The sequence below is a fragment of the Brachionichthys hirsutus genome, chromosome 9 (assembly GCF_040956055.1).
Source record: "Brachionichthys hirsutus isolate HB-005 chromosome 9, CSIRO-AGI_Bhir_v1, whole genome shotgun sequence".
Taxonomy (NCBI): domain Eukaryota; kingdom Metazoa; phylum Chordata; class Actinopteri; order Lophiiformes; family Brachionichthyidae; genus Brachionichthys; species Brachionichthys hirsutus.
In genome coordinates this window covers 13,426,596-13,448,433 of record NC_090905.1, presented here as the reverse complement: position 1 = coordinate 13,448,433, position 21,838 = coordinate 13,426,596, and the positions used below count along the sequence as shown (strand labels likewise).

The window sequence follows — 21,838 nt, the reverse complement described above, 5'->3', positions numbered from 1 at the left end:
TGATTTGTTAACGGACCTCATGGCATCCAAGCACGTCTGCCAGATGGGCCAATAAATCAGCCACCAGTGGGTTCTCAGGTCGATGCCCATTCACAGCCTACCGACCTGACCTACTGCACACGTCAGCCGACAGGCCAGGACTTTCACTCTCTGGGCTCTGGAAGCACTATGACCCTTCCCACCATGATTTATTTATTTATCAACTGCTTCGAGGTTTTTGATTCATGATACGGGGCGATGGCTGAACACAGAAGAGAACTGTACAAACTTCAGCGCCAACCCGTTCCTGAGGCGTCGACAGCAGCCGTGCAAACGGGCAGCTGTCATTTTCACTTTGAACCGATTACGCACAAGAACATTGACGATCAGCAGCCCTGGAGTTCTTCGATGTTGCGGGGAAAGTCGCTTTCGGCACGTTCGCTGCTCTTACAAACGGACGTAGTGATGGAACGATGCAGATCGCTTTGAAAAGAGCTTTAATTGGAGTAAAAATGAGCAAATACAAATATACAGAACACTGTAAATGCCCCAAAACAAGTTTCTACAACCTGAACGGTGTTGAACAAGGTGCAGTTTGTGCTGAAGAAGTATTCAGTTCCACGAAGGAAACTATGGCAACGATCTTCAACTGTCCTGCGTAACGAGGCTTTCTAAAGAATGATGTGCGACGGCTTCATCTGCAGTCAGTGCATCTTTGAGAATGACCAGTAACGTGGCGTAAGGCTTCATCCTTTAGAACTTAATCTAGACTGCATGTTTCAGAAACATATTGATTGTTGATGCTTCCAGCATATGGAAGCATCAACAACGCGCCAGCAGCTTCAAACCTCCTTCACCAGCCCATCCAGGCGTGACTTTTTATAGTACACCATCACAATAAAGAACCCAACAGCCCATATAGGTAGCATTTTATCTATAATACTTCTGGCTTTATACATCTCATGTATACATTTATTCACTGGAGGAAAAGTCTTCCTTGGTTGATATGACCCAGAAAGAATCAACATCCATGTCAAGCTCAAACGCGGTCATGATGTCTCTCTGCCGATTCAAGTCTCCAGCAGACATCTGCGGAGAGAAAGACAGACAGACGGCCATTATCAAAGGCCTCTCAACACCAGAAGCAACCCCCCACGGATCAGATGCTCACAGTCTCCCTCCGACGGCGCTCCTGCTCCTTCCTACGGGCGATCTCTCTGTCTATACCCAACGAGGACTGTACGGCCGAAGGCCGGCTTCGTACGGGAGACTCCACGTGCTGCTCAGCGTCTTTAGGAGTGCTGGACGGCACCTCTGGTGAATCAAGCCCCTCTTTAACAGGTTTCAGTTCCGTTTTCCACGGGGCCGGTGGGCTAGGAGGAGAACGTTCTAGTTAACTGGACGTACTCGTCTGTAAATCAGCCACAGAATACACGGAAGCATGTTTTGCAACTTTTAAACCAAAATAAGGACAGCAACAACCGCCCCAAGTACCTGGTCCGTTCAGGAGCATCCTTGTCCTCCTCTTGCACCAGTTTGTCCTTTAGTGCTTTTTCACGCTCCCTCTTTTCTAAGGCAACCTTACGGAACTGCTGGAAACTTTCCTTTGAAGATTTGGCTGTTGCTGCGACTGACTTCTTCACCAGTCTCGCCCAAGACTCGACATTTTTAAGAACAATGTCCTGAACAAGAAAAACGTTCATCTGCAACCCGCTGAGATAAACCAAGATGAAGACTGGAGGCCTCTAGACTCAGGCAGAGTAATTTCACGCCCTCTTGTGGAGGACACATGAATGACATGAAGCAAGTCAAACGCTTCCTAACCAATTAATTCCAGTATGCATAATTACTCTCATCTCACCGTTTAGAGCTTGTGTGATATCACTGTAGTACGTTGTAAAGTTAAATCCGGCCGCACCGCCACCCTTCCCTCCGTTTATTAGTCTACCAACCTTTTTGGGAGTTGTGGACTTTTCCTCTCCATGATCCCTGAAATCTGTCAAAACATTAAGTATAAGTCTTCTGCTAGAGCACAAGTTTAAAAAATAAATGAGCACTGATGTCAAAATGCAGGCCTGCTGCTGAATACCCGTCTGCTCTTTGGACTGCGGTGGACTGTTTCTCAGAGGGGACAACAGTGGGACCTGATAAGGTGACAGGTCAAACGTTTAGCATGACACTGCCACACTTTCCTTCACCATGTGCGCTTATACAAGCCAATGAGCTAAATCACCGAAGCGACTTTAGTTGGGTCTCAAACGCGCCACACGAGTGATGCTCCAGCTCATTCGAGCTGCAGTAAGAACAACGGATTCAGTTCTGCTCGCGTTTAGATCTCAAGCCCACAAATGGAGTTTAGCGTCGTCAGCTCCTTACAGTTTGGAGGGACAAATGCTATCAGGATACTTTGATCTGGCCTGCAGGGGGGGGCGGCAGTCTGAGTGCCTCAGCTGGACAGACGGGTCTTACTAAGGAAACAACTGCATGGGCACAAACTTTCCCAAATTAGTAGGTGAACCATAAACTCATTCCGTCTCAAAGCACCGGGGTAACCAATAGCATCGTCATCCTCATCCTCATCACCGAGACAACAAGACTCATCACAAGTAATGTGAAAGAATCCTCAAACAGTTTGTGTTCAGAGGTACCTCAAATCTGCTTCCAGCCAAGTCACGCAGAATTCCTGGAGGGGGGGGGGGGGGCAGACAATTCTGTCAGCAGATGAGTACAGCTAGATGTTTCAGAGCTACAGATGAGAACCAGAACAGGGTCCCTAAACGTCCCGGTTCAACCCATCCACTTCTTGAACGCCTTTCTGAATTTCTTTCTGAATTACACACGGCGTTCTGGAATTAGGGGGCGGAACATTAATTAAATTAATGCAAAGCATTAAGAACAGAACGTCTGTGCGGCACCAGTGAGTGAGAGGACCGCCATCGGAGAGTTCAGTGTGACTGTCGGCACACTGAACCGGAGTGAGATCAGATCAAACTTCCTGTAAGGCCGACGTGAGACTTCACCGGTTCGTCTGTTGTGAATAGACGACTAGACAACCTTTTAATTTTTCGTTAAACCTACTTGACAGATGGTCTGCATCATGGCGTGGGGGCGGGCCTCGGGCTTCTGCTGCTGAGGACTGCACAGCAACGGACGCTTTGGTTGCGTCTTTGGACGCGGATATCAGCCGACTACAGGCGGCACGCCTCACCTTAGGAGGAAAGGCTGCTCTCACTTACTGACCAGCATCGTGATCCAAGCAAGCGCTCAACAGATTTACCTTCGCCTCAGCCTCCCGGCGAGAACCTGGAGCTTTCTGCCTCTTTGTTTTTGGCACTGAAAGACACGCACGTTATTCACGGTTTACACCGGCACAGACCTGTTTAAACATGAATAATATTACAGTTCTTTGAACGTGTGGAACCTCTTGATTGGTTAATCAGTTGGCCCTTCAACAAACCGCTACTTATCCTTCACACACACACATATTTGTGTTGAATTATGAGAGTTTCATACAATAACAAGCCGGACAGAGGATGGTCCAAGTCTGCGTCCATTTCAACACACTGAATATTAAAATGCGACCGTAAGAAGTGAGTCGACTCAATTTCACTGCAATAACGCGATCGAGGCCCCGGAGGGCTCAACAAAGTTATCATTTTGCAGTGCTTTTCTAATCATTTATATTATTCTGTTTTTTAAGCCGACTGCTACATTTGAACTTCTGCAGTTCTCAAGAAGAACCCGACTCTCAGAAACAAGGACAGGACTTCTGCTACAACGGAGTCGCGTCTCATTCACAAGTTCGCTGACATCTCTCCAGATTTCAACGATTAAAATGCCACATCTGAGGATTTGTTTTGTGGTCCCTCCACACAAATACTGTCAACCCCCCCCCGGCATCTCTTTTCTGGGGAGCCTGAGGACAAGCCCTCTCAGCGTGTCTCCAGCCGTATGGCTGAAGACTGCAAGATGCTGCAGGGGGTGTTGGAAAGTGCTCAACGCATCCCAGCACATCACTCCCCCCCTATAGAAACCGCTAACCTCTGACCTCAGCCCCTGAACTCCCACAGAGTCAGCTCAGCCTTTAGTCTCAATAACTTGCCTTGAAATGTTTTCTCTGCAGCCTTCTGTGTATTTATTCCATGCAGACTAGCCATATAAAATTACCTTCACTAAAACGTACGTGTGTATATATAAATAAATAAACACAAAGAGCAAACACTGGACATCTGATGAAGAGCTGTGTGCCGATAGTGAGAAAGCAAAGCAGCGCCGAGCTTCACTTACTGCTACTTCCCTGGTTGCACTTCTTCAGACAAGCTGCAGCAAAGCGTTGCAGGGCTCTCAGTGTGGACGGCATGAGCATTTCAAAGTCAATCTCAACCTCCTGTGGATTGGAGTGTTGCAGGAATGACTCACGGGCATGAATGATGTTCACCAGCTGGCCCAGCCGGTCACAAGGCAGCTTTTCTATGTCTGATTTCAGCTTCCTCTTCTCCCGGTGGGTCACCGGTAACGAGAATCCATCCTCGTATTTCAACGGTAACACGCTGGGGATATTTTGTCTGTTGCCGTGTCTTGAGATGCATTTACAGACAAAGAAACGCCTGTTAGGCACAGCCCATGCTTTGAACATGAATATGAAGCAGGATGAAGTAACAACCACTTACGAAGCAGGTGTCGTGAGGCTTTTTCCTAAAATGGTTTTGTGCTTCAATCTAGCAACGTCCTTTTCCACGGATCCTTTCTGCTTGTTCACTTTTCCTTTCTTCCTTGGTTTCCTCAGGGGAGCCTGAGAAAGCCTGCGCAGCTGAGCACTGACAGCTTTCAACTGAAAGCGGCCATTGAATGAGAACAGAGGAAGATGCACTGAAATGTAACGTCGATGGTGGGTATACGGTGTACCAACCCCCTCCTCCAGACTGGCCAGCTGCGTCGCCCCCTCAGAGGAGCTTTCACCCTCAGAGCTCGAGGTGGACAGACGTGCTGTTGCGGCCGCTTTTCCTTCGTCAGCGTGCCGAGGAGAAACAGAACCCACCTCTGCTTCCTGGGAAAGTTTCATATATCGGGACTCAAAAACCTCCTGTTGACCCAAACACAATTTTATAGTAGCATTTAAAACGAGAACAGAAATTAAAATATTGATAACCCTTAAGCAGCATTTCTTGAATTGTATTCAGGTGTGTACGTCGTTTGCATTGCAGATCTTAGATTTGGTTGTTTTTCTTAAAATCTATTCTGAAACAAATGGCCTTGTCAAGTAAGAAAATGTAAATGTAAATAGCAAAGTTATCAATACCCTCAGTGACATGATACATCATCATTCACCCTCATAAACCCCTTACATTACCAGGTTCATCTCGACTGCAGAACAATGGTTCTCCAGGCGCGGGTTGAGCTTCCATTACATCTTATGCATGTGGATCATGTAATATAATATAATGTAATGTAATGTAATGTAATGTACAGGACTGGGGATCGTTCGATTCTTCCATTGATGACTGATTTTAACACTATAGGCTAAAACGTTTTCCTAAGTGTGTTCAGCCAACACTACTAAACCTTAATATTCAATAACCTTTGCCATAGCGATTTGATTAAGCATACCTGCAGTTTCCTCGCCATGGAGACCACCTCATGCAAAGGTGGGTTGTATTTGTAACAGTTGGAGAACATCAGACGAACGTCAGCAGCAAACCCGTTTGCACTTGCATATTCCCGCTGGTCCATCTTTTTCTGAGGACGTAACACTCAGTCAGGGAAACGGACTTCAGCATGTCACACGAGCACCGTTACAATCGTCTGACCTTGATGCTGCCGAGGTCCATCGGCTGCTGAATGATGTCATGGTAGTCGTGCAGACCCATTGCCATGGCATCGACGGGCGTATAAAAGGGCCATGCGTATTCATAGTGCCTCTTGGACAGCATTTCCTTCAGAATGCCGTTGCAGCAGCCGAGCTGCTCAGACAGCCTGACCCTCTTGCCCTCGTGTGAAGGCAGGTCTCTCTTAGGAGGCATGATGGGCCGCCCGCTGCCTCTCCTAGCGAGCAATGAACAAGACGCGAGGCCATCCCTCACCGAGGACACATCGTGGGCCACGGAGGGCGTCGGGTCCGGTTTCATCTTTAAACCCTTTTCAATCTAATTATTTAGATCAAAAGAAAATAGTTGATTACAAAATATCCTCAACATGAGAAGAATGAATGATCGTCTCTCCCCCCCCCCCAGTTCTTCAACCGACGGAGATGTTTTCCTCTAAAATTAAAGCACAATAATTCTTCCCGTTGCATCAAACTGCGGAGAGCCGACGCTCATCGGAGCGACACTCACCGCCTGCTGGGGCGCATCTTCTGGCACGACGGCTCTCTGAGCTGCTGAGCCTGCGTGACAAGCACAAGTGTGAGAACATTGATCGTTCATTGTGTTATTGAACAGTGATTGCAACGCTTAACACGTTGTGGGTGTTTGGGACATTTAAAATCGGATAAATCTCCACCAATGGAACGTAAACAATGCCGAGTCCAGTTATTTTAAAGACCATCAATCTGACATTCAACAGCGACGCAGAATTATCTCGAGATGAAGCACCTGCAGTGGCCTGCCTCCCAGTCACTGGTGCAACTTCACACTCCTCCTCAGCCATCTGCGACACTTTGTCTAAAAAGACCTTCTCCAGGGTCTGGGCCATGAAGACTATGTCATCTCCAGGCTGTGGAAAGACAATCAGAATACACTAAACTACTAACAAATGGCGAGTGGACCTGAGCCGCTTCATCACAGGATCAGTGAACGCTGCGTCCGGTCAGTCGGGCTGTTGCCTGACAAGTTCACACAGATTCGACTGAAATAACCAAGTCCCGGCGAGAAAGGAAATCTAGACATGCGTCCTATCCTCCTTTTCTACCAAGACCTACTGGGAAAAAATGTTTGGACTCGGAGTATTAGCGTTATTGGTACTTTCAAAACGTACCCAGACCCACCGACCAGTCGAACCTTCTACAGCTACACTATCATTTCTGTGAGGGCTTTGCGTGTAGTCGAGCGTTCTACAGCACCACAAATGGGTTCATCTTACCCGATTGTAAACGTAGCAGTTGGTGAACATGGTCTTGAAGTCTCGTATACACTCAAGTGCTTGCCAGTAATACTTGTTCTGAAGACGTTTGTTTATAGTGCCCAGATCCATAGGATTTGTAATAATCGTATAATAATCCTGCAAAATAAAGACCAACGTGAACACCTTCAGAGAAACAGTGTTACAGAACTCAAGAGCAAGCCTGATAAGACCTCCCATTTACACACCGACCTCATCCGAGAACAAGAGAAAACTCACGATGGCACCTGAACATTATTTTCCGTGTGCTACGCGTTCCTTACTGGGAGACGCAGCGCCACTGCATCCACCGGCTGGTGAAAGGGCCACGCGAAGTGGTGCCTCCATAAAGCTTTGATCACCACCTTCTCCAGATACTGCAGCTGATTGGTTACGCGTCCAGGCTTCTTCCCATTCACGACCTCTGGTGGAGTGGGATTTCCAGTCACATGGGGACGAGCTCCCGCACCAGACATCATCCTGCCAAAGAGCCGCGAAGGGAGCCCGTCTGTAGTATGCCGGTACTCATCATACATGTACCTAGACAGAAAGAGAACTGCTTTACTTTGCTTCACTTTGATATTCATGAGAAAATACAGAAAACTAGAAAAGCACTCGAAGAGCGCAGACCGGTTTTAATGTTAGCATTTTGATTTTTCCCGACCTCATTCTGGATCAGACCCAGGAGACACTTTGCCTGACAGTACACATTAGACCCATTTACGACTGATCTATGGTGAGTGAATTTAATGCATATTTTTCCAAGATATTATTCTATTGAAAAAGCCTCCATTATAATTAAATGGGAGAATCCGGAAAGCTGACATTTTAGTCTGACTACAAGATGGGTCATGCTGCTAAAGCTAAAGTAGCTCCAAGACGCGAGCCCGAGCAGGAATGAAGCACAGGATGGGACTTTGTGGTTTCATGGATTCTGACTTAAGAGGCAATTCTTGGTAGTGAAGTTGATGCGTCAGCTTTTCCTCAATTGGAAAACGGGTAACGCTGCCATCTACAGCATCCATCAGAGAACGTTCCATCAAGCACAACGGGGGCGTTTGCAACAGATGCACACATTTCAAGTGGTGAACATTCAAACTACAGTCCCACTAACCAACGATATGACATAAAATACACTATTTTTAATGAAATAAACAAGATCAGGCAAGGATTCTCTTATCAGATGGTAGCACAGCTGGGGGGGGGGTTATAAAATGGGGCATGAACTTGGAATAACTGCCGACCTGCTCTTAAGTACAGAATGCTTAACCGGTCGTTTCAAAAAGTAAAACTATCCAAAGAGCCATCCGGGAAAAGGAGCATCTTGTCTTCATTTTTATTCATTCAGAAGTTCACAAGGACAACACTTTCATACAATAACTAATCAAACTGTAGATGAACTCCTCGGCCTTTCAATGAGGAGGCATCCTAAATGCACAGCTTCTGGAGCATCCTCACCATTCATCTGCCCAATAACTGACCGATTAAAGCCATTCGGTGGAAAGGTCGGCGCCTCTGACCTCTGACAGCGACTTTTACACCCACAGTGTCGGTTTGTTTCGTTTTAAATCCGGAGTTAGAGCTGTCACTTTGAACAGAAAGTGGCTGCACGTCGCACAGACAGCGAGCCGACGCGTAAACCGGCCCAGCCACGCCCACCTAGCATAGCTTTCGTTAGCACACAGAAGCTAACTTCCACGTAGCTGAGGGAATAACGGCGTTTTGATGAAATGACACTTATCCCTGCAACATTGATTCAAAATGCCTGTTCGCATAACTGCATAAATGACAGCCAACCCCCACAGACATGAACTCAAGCGGGGCTAGCGAGCTAATCGATCGGTCCAACATTATAGTTTTCACATTAGCTTCCAGTAAATATTAACTTAACTTAACGCGCTGCTAGTTTCAGCAGCAACTTAACATAGCTAATCTCAATGCTAAGCTAGCACTAAGGCGCGTTTCCATTAATTTAACCGGTTCTCGCTACAGACGCTCACGTTACCTTGCGCGGAGCCGCGGGATCGTGCGTGCGACTCTTCATTAGCCGCGGCTGTCCGGCGGCTGCGTCACATTTATACTCCGCGGCACGAGCCCCGACAGCTGATTGGTCACACGCGCCATCACCGGCACCTGTTACGTAATGACTCCGCATTCCAGTGAAGAGAGTGCGCTCGAAGGAATTTAATTCATGCCAGAAAAAAATAACCCAAAGTGTCTCCTGGAATTGTGCACGGCTAAAAAGAGACGAGTGGTTTTTTTTTTTAAAGTTTTTTTTTCTTTGGTTGTTCCAGGGGGAAATGGCGACTCTGTATCCTGAGACGATCCTGGAGTTTTACTGATGGGTGTAAATAAATCACCGAAGCTTCCGGACACAATGTCAGCGGCCTCGCTGGCCTCAGCAGGCAGCAGCTCCCCGTCACTCAGGTGTCTGACGGACCGGACGGAGAACTGGGTGTGGGTGGGCGGAGGGATGATTTCGCGTGCTGACCGAGAAGCAACGTTCCCTCTCAGGTGCGCTCGTGCGTAATTACGCACAGCTGATACGGTCTCCGCGCGGCGAAAAAATATGCAAAAAATAAATAAAATAAAAGATAAAATCAAACCTATTTTCCACTGTGCGTCAGTGAGTGGCCGGTGACTGGCTGCTCCGGGTAACATTCCAGATCGTAAAACAAGTTTTTGTATTCCTAATATCACAATCATTTAGTGGGATTTACAGAACAAATAATTAACTACACATTTTGCTCACATTTCAAACAGAAATGTAAAAAAATCTACTGATTCATGTCAGATATTGATTATATACTGTAATTATTATTGACCAAGTTGTTGGAATCGACATAAACTGGTAGAAAAAAATAAAAAAATACAATCACAAACCCAATTCCTCCATAAATAATCATCTTTGTTTGATATTTGGCTGCATGATAATAACTAACAACAATGTAGCATTTTCTGAAGTGCTCGTTTCAGTATTTTGATATCAAAATAATTTCACCCAAAGATCAGTGACCATTTTCAAACATTTGTCTTTCCAAGCAATATTATAACTTGCATGTGGAACACCAAGTTTATCATTTTGTCCACAAGATGGAACCATGTGTCAAAAAATACTGGCTTTCAACCGTCCTACCAAAGGGGGCAGCCGGGACAGAGGCGTGTCGTGATCTTGTATAATGTGATACATTGGTGTAGAAGATTTAGCGCCTCATCGTTAATGAGTCAGCATGAAATGCTGCTTAAGCAGTAAAAAAAATACTTCATCCAGTCTTAAGATATGCAATAATGTAGAACGGGCACTTGGTATTCTTTCATTCATCTTCTTAACCGCTTACCGTTACCGGGTCGTGCTGGAGCCCATCCCAGCAGTCAATGGGCAAGAGGCGGGGTACACCCTGGACAAGCCGCCAGTTCATTGCAGGGCCACACACAGACAGAAAATCACTCACACCTATGAGCAATCTAGTGTAACCAATTCACTTAATTTGGATGTTTTTGGTGGTGGGAGGAACCGAGAGAGAACCCACTCAGGCACAGAAAGGCCACAAGTCGGATTTGAACCTGTGACCTTCTTGCTGTGGGGCAACATCACATTAGTATTCTGAATAAACCCATATTTTTCTCAACTATCAATCTAATGGATCACTTTTGCATTGTATTATTTTACTAAATATAGTTAAGCACTTCCACCCCCCACTGCGACAGTATACTTTTTCGTGTGTAATATGATGGATTTTGAATTATAATTCTCTCTCAAAACAAAAAAAACTTATATTACTTAAATCATTGTGTGAGTTTTACCTACTGTGGTTAGCAGAGCAAATGAAAAGGTGAAATTTTAGATTTAAATAAACAAAACTATTATCTGTAATGAATTGGCTGTTCAGTTTGAATGAATTCTTCTTTGAATTATCTGCTCCATATGTTGCTGTTCAAATATTTAGCGATGTTTGGAGCATGTGGTTCAATTTTTAATTAATCATGCTTGAATAGAGTTCAGATGTGCTTCCGCTTTGATTTATGGCATGAAAGCCAGCATTTCAAAACAAAAAAACATGCTTTCAACAATGAGATTAATCTCCTCTGTCATGCTACTGAGGGACACTTTAAATTAGAACACATGGGGAAATGACCCGCTGATTGTGTAATACGAAAAGTCAATTCGATCAAGTTTTAATTTTTGATTTTAGGCCAACTGAAAGCTTGAGTCAGCAGATCCTTCCATTGACTCCTTAATCCTCCTTAATCATGATGTGATGAAAAGCTTTTGAATGCTCCATGTCGATTAATTATTAGAAATAGACAAGCTACCAGTTCCTCACTGGAGCTTCTAGAAAGATGAACAAGCATTCCCACTCACATTCACACTTACAGATGATTATGAATCACCAATTCACCTCTATTACATATTTGTGGTGCTGGGAGGAAGCCAAAGCGTCACGCTTCAGACAAAACTGACAGATGGAGCCAAAAACACGACACAAGAGTAGAATCAAAGCCTGCATTTAATTAAAGAGCACAGTTGAGAACATGCGGTAATCAGGCAGAAAACAGGAACGCAAGAAAGTAGGACGAACACTAACAATCTGCCATAGTCTGAAAGAGCGGAGACTCATTAAGATATGGCTTACAGGTGACTGAGGAAACACATGAAAGGGATTAACCTGATTGAGTGCAGGGAGCTGGAGAAGGCTCTGAAATGACAGGAGATATTATTGCAGGAAAACACTAAAAATCAATAGAATTAAAAAGAAACTTAAGCATTGACGGGAGTCTCGACACAGAGAACCTCTGTGGATCAGAGAATCAGCTTCATTATTACTCCTACAAAAAATACAATTGGTATTTTTGGTACCAATGGTTCCATCTTTGTTTCATTAGACAGAACACATTTTGTGTGTGGTCAATGGATGGTTCCGAGCTCCACTGGAGCTGACATTTCCTGTATTGTAGTGTGTATATCATATGTATAGAGAGAGCCCTTATATAAATGTAGACCTAATAAAAACAGCAACTTTGGAACAATACAGATAAATTAAGTCTGTCAAGGTGGATATTTTAATATGCGATTTGTGCATGTATGTTCTTTTGAAGCACACTATGCAGAAGTTTAAAACATTTTGAAATGTTAGGAGTCATTAAAAGCATTTTTTTGTTGAATAGAAAAAAAAGAAACACTGCAGCGAGTTATCCAAGCTGCTATTGTGTGACTTAGATAATTGTAAACTACTGATAGTATCTGGTAATTTGCCAGTAAGCCAAATAAGTTTAATCCATCCATCCATCTATTTTCTTTTTTTGAACTTTATTAAGAGAAAAACAAACAAAACGAAAGAACAAATACAAATAAAAAAGCAACTACAAACATTGTTCTGAGACCGGCTTTACGCAGCATCAATGAATTGCCATTGCAATAACTTATAGTGAAAGCTGGTTTGTGACATTATTAAGCAAGTCCTTGATTAGATCCCATCTTCTTTCAAAGACAGGTGATTGTTACAATGTGTTATTTATATTCTGTGCGTAATGGCACACTTTTTAATGATGTCTTCGGTGCTAAGACAAATCAGGTCAAAATCATATTTCCCACGCAAATTAGTATAAATGACTGGGGGGGGGGGGGGGGCTTGACCGTCCTGCGTGGAATCCCGTGGGGACCGTGCATCCGACCCTGAGGAGCCCCATCTCGCTCCGGGCTCTGCCTCCTCCTCCTAAGCCCCGCCCCCAGTAAAAGGCACATAGATGGTGGTAAACAGCTGAAAGTAAACAGCGACAGCGGCCGCTCACACACCCCACGGCCGCGAGTTTTCCACAAACAACGGGATGTTTCCTTGATATTCGCATCCGCAAGAGCGACTTCCACTCCGAGTTGACTTGGGACATCCTCCCGGAGACCGACAGGTACGTGAAAGCGCAGCTGACACGCAACATTCACCGTTGGCTTGTTTCTAGAAGTCTGTCTGAGGAATAGTGTTAAAATAATCCCTCTCCAGATGTCCTAACCGGCATCGGATCCAGCGCAACATCTGTCTCTCCGTTGACGTGCGGCGTCCCGGCTTCCTGAAGCTAAGCGAGCCGCTGACGCACGGCGATAGTCGTTCCATGGGCGCATTTTATTGTGGAAGGCGGCATAAACTTGGAGTACAGCTTGCGTGTACCAGTACTCGCAGAAGTATTTCATCCCGATAACTTAAAGCGAACCTCTTGGCCCGTGGGCGGTTCACGCTCTCCCGTGGGATGAACTGCGGCTGTCAGCGGAGCGGTGAGCGGAACGCTTCAGGCGTCACGCTCATTTGCGGGACAGTGGGATTGCGGTGCGAACACTTCCCAACAGCGATGCGTGATGTCCGGTTATTGATCGCCTATTGATCTGTTCTCAACTCTGAATCCAGGGATACATGTAAATCGTTCTTCAAGATACGTCCCGATCATTACATCAATTATTGACCGATGAGTAGTTAAACGCAAAAATGTAAAGTTTAATTAAAAAAAGTTCAGTGTTTCGAGTATTTTTTCGTTTTGTTCCACCAGCAGTCAACAAATTCAAATTCAAAGTGTACAATAAACATGCGATCATTATACTGCATGATCTACATACAACACAGAAAAAATTTCTCAAAATTTCTCCAAATTCTTAGTTATTCGGTAAACAACATCATGTTATTTTTGCTCTAAGCATGACAATAAATCTCATATATCTCTTGTGACTACTGCAGACTGGATTTCTGATCTGTTCGTGGCCGGTCTCTGATGTCAGGCTGTTTACTTCAGGATCCTACTCGTGGTTTCTGTGTCCTCTTAGTGGGCTCCAGCGTTGTGACAGAGAAAGCTGTAATTGGTTACTCAGAGTTTAGCTTTCGCGATGGAAGGACTTGGCGTTCACAATGAAGGAGGGGAAAAGCTCTTCTTCGATCTTCCAAAAGGTCACGAGATCACCTCAACCTCTCCGTGACGTCTGGAAGACTCTAGAGTCACATTTGTTAGTCTTAACGTCCTACAGCTGGCTTTGTAATTACGGGAGCATCGTATTTGCCCTCTGGTTGTAGCAACTCTTGTGTATTCGTATGTGATGACGGAGATACAGTACAAACCCTCAACAATGTAGCGACCACAGATATGCAGCTCGGTAATGTGTGTGTGTGTGTGTGTGTGGGGGGGGGGGGGTGGTAAGCCTGTTCTGATGGGCTTTCCAGATCTTTGGGTGAGTCGTTGCTCGGTTTAGACTCAGGGTCGAGGAGGAGTCACACGAGGTGATTTGACCCGTGGCGTAACGTAGAACATGGTCGACCAAAGCAAGTTTGAAAAAAGGTAGTTTGCTGCATTAAATGTAACTTTGAACAGCTGATTAGAATCTTAATCTTAATTGTTTTAAAAGAAAGTGTGTTTGCTTCTGGGTGATAATAAGAAAAGCAACAGGTCTTTCATCTCCATCCTTAACCAACAGAATGTTTCCGCTTCTTGAATGCTACCTTCTTTTCCTTTCGATTTGGTCTTTGCCTCATCGACACTATTTCAGCACAGCGAACTCCGTTTTGGTCAGAGGGGAGATGAAGGTCACGGAGGTGCAGGAGATGAAGGTCACGGAGGGGCATGAATCAACAGAGAGCGCTGGTTCTCCTCGACTAGCTGAAAGGTGTAATATTTGTCGCCATCTTTCAAAAGGACTCTCCAGCCGCTGCGGCTTCAACTTCGTGAGAGACGCTTTTGTCCTTTGCTTGCAAGTAGAGCGATGCACCTCTGCTTTGTGCGTCACCTCACGTACACTCTACATGGCTCGCCACGAATCACAGATATGCACATCTGTTCCTTCCCCCTCTAATCTGAAATGCAGCCTTTAAACTGAACAAGTGAAAAACCTGTCCCAGCATCTCGAGTGCAGATACAGTTTCCTTGTGATGAGGAGCTTCTTTGCATGAACTTCTCTGGACCACATCTGGCTAAAATATATATTTTGGTCGTGACTTCAGACGTCCCCTGCAGCCTGGAATAAGGCAGAGATGGAAAAAGCCAAATGTTTGTATTTATTAGTCAAATGATGTCTCTGCTTGCAAAATGTGAGTTGATCGCCAAATAAAAGGCGAAGATATGCTATTGAGTAAGCATGATTTCACAAAACGTCTGAAAATACAAATCCTTATCAAAAGGTTTGTGTTATTACATATAATTATTATCAGGGGTGGGACTGTTTGTGTTCTGTGTGATGGTGGTTGTTGTTGTTGTTTTTTCTTCTTTTTGATATTTGTATTGTCTTGAAATGTGCATTTCAATAAACTTGATTCCCAAAAAAAACCCCAAAACGTTACTCGCTAATTTCTTGGTATTTGTTTTTGACAGTAATGGTATTGGCCTAAAAAATGTTTGCATTGTCGTCCTTCTGTATTATTTCTTACCTTCAAAACTATTTTAGCGAAAACACCTCGAATAACAGATGAATGTGAAAAATGCAGTAAAACAAGATTTAATTAAATGGATGCTATTTAGAACCAATGAAGGTTGTGGTATTTTACTCAAGTATATAAAAAAAGCAATGTCAGTTCTTTTCAAATACTATATTTGTTAAAATTCAACAATTAAGTGAATATAATTGAGGCAAATAAAAAAAACCCCCGATGCTGCAGCTTCTGTACGCCCTTTCTCATTCTCTTTGCATGAAATAGAACTCTATTTGAGACTCACATGTGATAGCAGCATGTAGGTGTCAGTTCTGAGTGGGGGTTTCCCGGCAGCTGACTGACATCTGAAGGGGGCTGTTGCTAGGAGGCGTTCTGACACGCTGGGCTATTGACTGTACAGTGATTTATCCTCAGAGCCGCTGACAGGCAAAATGTTTATTAAGCCCTCATATATATTGGTTAGCCGTTTAAGACTTTAATGGCAATTCAGTATTTGTGGTTTGTGTTAGGGTTACGTTTAGGCTCCGTTTTGTTGTTATGATTGTATTACAGTCAGAAAGTGAAGGCTGTGCAGGCTAGCGTCTTTCCAGAATTGCACTGGAGTGGACTTGTGAATCAAGTTATTCCTGATGTTTGCCGAGCCAATGGGGCTTTTTCATCCCAATGCTAAGGAGGTTGTCTAGCAAGCTTGACTGTCTGCTTTGAAGAAGGCAGCTGATGGAGGAACAAGCCACCCTATGGCCTCTCTACTCCCATTAAGGTCCTGATGCATGAGGCACGCTCATAACATTGGGCTCTTACAGGGACAGTTAACCTGCACCAGCTCAGGTTTACTCCAAGTAGAAGTTTCCATAATAACTGAACTTTATTGAGGCTGTGAGGAAATGAGGCAATGACAGTGAGTCACGATAACCAGAATAAGGCTTATTTGATTTATGGATCAGGCCTGAACTGTGATTTTAAGCACTGTTCAAAATAACACGAGGCTAAGCAACGGGCAACAACACAGGTCCTCCACAGCTGGTAAACTGCCACTGTGACTTGGTCTAATATATTATCCCCAAAATAATTAAACAACAATAATATCACAAAATTCAGAGACTAGATTTTTAATGTAACTAAACAAGAATAAAATAAAACCATGCAATCAAACAATGAATATAAAATGGGCTGTGTGTAAAATATTGTGGAGGTATCGCCACTCGGCCTTCGTTTTCCTTGGGCGGCAGAAATACATGTATTTTATAGCCAAAGAGCGATTTTAAGGGAAATAATTAAAGTGCAGATGATGTCATTATTCTAAAACCATCGCATTGCACAGTCTGCATGTTGAAAACTAATTTAATGTAATGAATGAATAATAATAATTGTATCTTTTATTGAATAAGAGGAGCTCCACGTCTTTTATAGCTCTATTGCTCAGCACGTGGATCTGTTATGCTGTCACGGTGGCTAGGTTGAAGTTAACGTTCACGTGAGGTCATGTTGATCCTGCGTCTTCTTGCGTTCTCTTCTCAGTTAAAGTGTGTTGATAACCTGTGGCCAGCTAATGAGCTGTCCTTCACCCCATCACACCATGACTCACAATGGGGATAGGATGGAGTGTGCAGCACGGTCCTTTGAAGCATGCAAGACCCCCCAATTAACTCCCCTGGATGAATCCACTGCTCTCCAAACTGTTGTTTCTCGTGTCCCTTCTCATCACTCTCATGGGCCGTGTTAAGCAGAGCCCAGTTCCATGCTGCCTTTCCTTGCTCAACACTGACTTTGTCTAATCTTGTTCACTTTGCAGCGAGATCCTGAAGCTGACTTCCTATTCCATTAAGAGGGAGACCTTTGCCAAAAGCAGGACAAAGGCCTTTCTGTCTCCATTCCTTGTCCCAGAAGCGGCAGGATAATTACAAAATGACTAGAAGATCCTCCATTCCTTTGTTGCTTCTTGCAATGTGCTGCCTGTCATCTGCAGGTAAGAACGGATAAGACCTGTCTTTGTTTCTTTCTTTACGAATTCTTATTGGCGTTAGCTAATGTTAACCCATGCAACTCTGGTATCGGGAGTTAATATATTCAGCTGCAATTTTACCCCATACTCTGGGATTTTCCACTGTTTCTCTGAGCACGCCTTTCTAGGCAGTGCTTGTCAGAGCTGTGTACATCATGAGGGATTTGCATTCAGAAGTGCTGACAAGTTGTATCTCAGAATACAAACACTGAGCGGGCCTACGTCTATGTCAGATTGATTGGGTTGGACTCAGGTTATGCCAAAAAAACAGTGATTTACTGTAATTAAACTGACAAATAAAAGGGAGCGGGAGAGCAAGAGAAAGAATATCCAAATGAACTGCACAAAGGTCAATGCAAGAAAGGCCCAGTGTGCTATCAATGTGTGGCTACGACAATGATAATGACTCTACTTATCACGCATAGCTGCAGAAAATTAAAATGAAAAGTGGACAATGGTGAAACAGCTCTTAAATATTTTCAGTTTGTGATGTGTTCATCAAGTTGCAATTTGAGGTTTACATTTGCACATACAGTATAATGAAACAATGCATTGTGTTGTTTTGTATTACACTCACTGCAAATATCTTTTGAGATTAGCATGCAGTAGGTTAGGTTTTGGATGTAGAGACCTGCTTCTGATGCTATTATCACACCAAAGGATTATAGCAAATTATGATATATTAAAATAAATCTTTTGGCTGATCAGGGGATTACCAAAGTCATTCCGGTAATCCCCCGAGTCCCTCCAGTGATTGTTGAGACATTGCCGTCTGGGTGACTGCCCTGCAGACGTTGCTGTTGAGCCAGGCAGCCTTGTTATTTAGCTTTTAGAGGAAGTCCCTGGCCTTCCCCAGCTAGCATTTTGGCTCTGCCTTGGTTCAACAGCACAAATATTAAAAGGGAAAACCTAAACATTTATCAAAACAAAACAAAGTTGGCTATTAAAAAATGAGAATGCATTCCTTTTTTATTTCTTGCATTTCCCATTCCCTGTTGCAGCATTACATGTTGATCTTCGCCTTGCGGGCAGCGCAGCTGCGGTCGAATCAGCACTGGCGGAACCTTGGGAGCGTTTCTGACAAACAGATGTAATCACATTTCTGTCACTGCTAAAATCTCCACGTTGGCTTCAAAATGCTCCGGTGGCTTTCATCACTAGGCAGCTTGGCCATAAGGGTCAATTTACTGATCATACCTGAACCTCCTCCAGCGTCATCATCATCATCATCATTTTGGACAAGTAATACATAATATTTATCAAGATTTTTCAGTGACATTTACCCCCGGCATTCAACAAAGAGCTCCAAAAAAGTACGGTTTAGGTTTTTCATGTCTAATTGCCACCGCTAATGATTATTTGTATAGATTTGTGGAGGTCTGAAATTCATTCATTCATTCAAACAATAGCAGTGCAGCCAGTTACGCAGTGGGTACAGCAAATATAATGCCTCCCACAATGCCGGGATCTAAACACAATGAAGGTTTCCTCCAAATGCATTGTTATACTATGCCACTAGGGACAGATGTTTACAGCTGGACAGCCGAATGCCCTTTCCTCCACTGGAGTTCACTTTGTGGTTTATGGATGAATGCTGACAGCTCGCAACCCCCCCCAAAATAATATTTTTCCTATTAAATGGAGGTGATTTATTTTTTTGTCTGACATTTTTACGCACCGGCCTTTCATCTTTTCCTTCACCTTTCCATCTCCCTGGTCTGTCTATTTCTGTTGTCTCGCAGCAGCTGTGTAAATACGCACATCTGCGCTCTACATTGTCATAAGAGCTCTTATGCAATGTTTAGATGAGTCTGCGATGAGTCTTCGCTCGCCGTAACGCAATCCGGGATCCTGGCCTCTCGTAACTCTTAAAGCCAGACCGACAGCACCTTGACGTTCATATTTCAAGTCGCTGTTCTGCTGCTTTACTCTTTTGCTGTTTATAAATTTTCCCCATATCCGCACAACCACTTTGCGGTTGCCTATCTTCAGCTTGCCAAAAATTGTTATTTTGTGAAGGATATATTGTGGAGATTTGTGCAAAGATTGTGTTTTTTTTTTTAATAAAGCTAAGAAAGAGCCTTGCAGCTGTGCTGGATATTAATTTAAGGCACTCGCCAGAAACGGCTCCAGAAGGAGGCTGGTTTTACTGGAGGCACAAGGCCAGACTGGTGCCTGAAAAACAAACCAGTGTTCGTGATTGGACTTGGAATTCTCTACTATTAACGCGAGTCTTTCTTCAGCTGTCATCCGACACCAGGATCGTTAAATAAAACAACGAGTGTAAAGGAACTGGATTGTGCTCAGACTCGGTCCATATGGACGGTAAAGTAAACAACTTTCTGTCTGCATACTTGTATACTCTTGGCAGATGCGAGTCACTGTGATGCCAGAAGTCGTTGTTTTTTTCCCCTACAGTTGAGCAAGGGGTTGTCTTTATATCCTCGCTGCTTTTCAGGGCCAGCAAGAGGGGGGACTGCCAAAAGGCATTGTGCAACCGCTGTAATCTGAGAGGTGGGCTAGCCGGGGGGGGGGGGGAGCCAGGCGTGGGTTGCCTTGGTCCAAATCGACACACTCCACACACGTACAGCGTGCCAAACCGACAGAGTCCCTTCCAGCGTGCTAAACCAGATGTTGCCCCGTGATTCATGCTTGGAGCCGGGGCAGCGGTGCACAGAGGCCGAATGTGCTGCTAGGCAGAATGGGTCGGGTGTTTACATAGCAACCAGAGTTCTGTGTGCCTCTAATTACAGCTCTGCTCTCCTCATGGCCAGGCCTTTATCTCAACAATGTCAGGGAAGAGGCCTGGTTGTAATGGAGAAAGGTCATCCTAACGCTACCCAGCTTAATTAACAGCAGTTCATAAATTAGTGTGAAACTAATGTCTTACACTCTACCTCTATCACTCCATCCTGCTCTCGCTCTCTCTGTCACACACACACACACACACACACACACACACACACGCTCACGCACACGGACAGATAAATAACTACATTTCAGCAACCAGGCTTTTACAGGCCGCCTTGAATCTTCTTCCAGGGCCATCAGAACTTGTCAGGCTCCCATTAAGAGGAATGCTTACGCAAATCTGCGGGAGTAAACCCGATCCCACCCCCTCCCTTTAATCCACGTTCTCCGTAGTTCCAGTAAGTAGGCGTGTAAGTAATTTTGGCCAAAGCCAGTAATGGGAGACAGCTGGAGTGATTGTGCGTTTTCCATTGTGTTTCACTGCCCTATGAAAAAGCCACTGGAACTGAGGAGAGAGTGACTTCACTGAAGAAAGAGAGGAACCCTACAAATGGGGAATCCCTCCTTCCAGATAAACAGCAAAAGTGTTGTTCTGTATTTGTGGGTGTGGCTTTATTTATTCACAACCAGTGTGAGGCTATAAAAACATCCGATGACTAATCATTTTGCAAATGTGCCAACATTTGCCTTCACGACTCTCTGTCTGCAAAAAGCCCTAATATGGGATCCTATCTGAAGGTTTCCAGGTGGTGTCTCTCACCAGGCCAGCCTACCCCCCCCCCCCCCCCCCCCCCCCAGGCCTCTCCTTCCCCACCCGACTTCCAGCAGACGAGCCTTGCTGAAAGAACATGTCCCTCTTTTTCAAATGGCCCTTTGGAAAGCAGGAACATCTGTGCAATGAATCAGGGCAGGATCTTCACTTTAAAAGTAAAAGCCATTTTGTTTCATCCCATACACACATAAATGGATTTTTGTTTTCCATTTCAAATGTGTGAAAGAACAACAGTTGTGGTTGTAATCTTTTAAAGTACTGTGATTGGTACAGCTGTCCTGAATACCACTTTCACTGAAGATAATCAAATACTCAATTATTTAAATATTCAAAGCTTTGGGTAAATTGTGAGCTGATGGGTTGTGGGTTTATGAAACATGGTGAAGCTTCTCCTCACTAAAAGAGATACTGAACACGCAGATGAGACGCAGTCGCTTAACTTCATTGATTAATCAAAAACCATTTAAAGGTAGACAGGATAATATATTATTAGTTTTTCTCCGACATACTCCCCAAAAAAATGACAGAAAAGTCTAGAGTTTTCGTTCATCCCATCAATTTTTTTTATATGACTGCATTTTCAAACTTCTGACAGCTGCCTTTCAAATCACCGGAGATAAATGATCATGCACAGGTGTCACGGAAGATGCTGAGGTTCTCCTTGGGAGTGACCAGGTTGGATAGGATTAGAAATGAGACAATAAGAGGGACAGTGAAGGTTAGACGTTTTGGAGACAAGGTCAGAGAGACCAGACTTTGATGGTTTGGACATGTCCAGAGGAGAGACAGGGACTATATCAGTAGAAGGATGCTGAGGATGGAACTGCCAGGGAACAGGACTAG

General features: G+C 44.4%; 2 protein-coding genes across 2 annotated transcripts in view; one reads left to right on the top strand and one right to left on the bottom strand.

The window, feature by feature from the left end:
• Positions 1-951: 951 nt before the first annotated feature.
• Positions 952-7,927, bottom strand: brdt (bromodomain, testis-specific). The gene is made up of 15 exons (XM_068743592.1): positions 7,902-7,927; positions 7,359-7,518; positions 7,057-7,194; positions 6,570-6,690; positions 6,312-6,361; positions 5,787-6,122; positions 5,587-5,715; positions 4,889-5,062; positions 4,650-4,810; positions 4,267-4,586; positions 3,216-3,312; positions 3,058-3,115; positions 1,474-1,661; positions 1,151-1,352; positions 952-1,068 (listed from the first exon to the last, which is right to left on the bottom strand). The coding sequence occupies exons 1-15, from the start codon at positions 7,925-7,927 to the stop codon at positions 952-954; spliced, it is 2,277 nt and encodes a 758-aa protein (XP_068599693.1).
• Positions 7,928-17,375: 9,448 nt separating this feature from the next.
• The window catches only part of tgfbr3 (transforming growth factor, beta receptor III), a 42,344-nt gene continuing 37,881 nt past the window's right edge, over positions 17,376-21,838 (top strand). The window contains exon 1 of the mRNA XM_068743403.1: positions 17,376-17,436. Coding sequence (XP_068599504.1) covers positions 17,376-17,436 — 61 coding nt within the window. The remainder of the gene's footprint in view (positions 17,437-21,838) is intronic.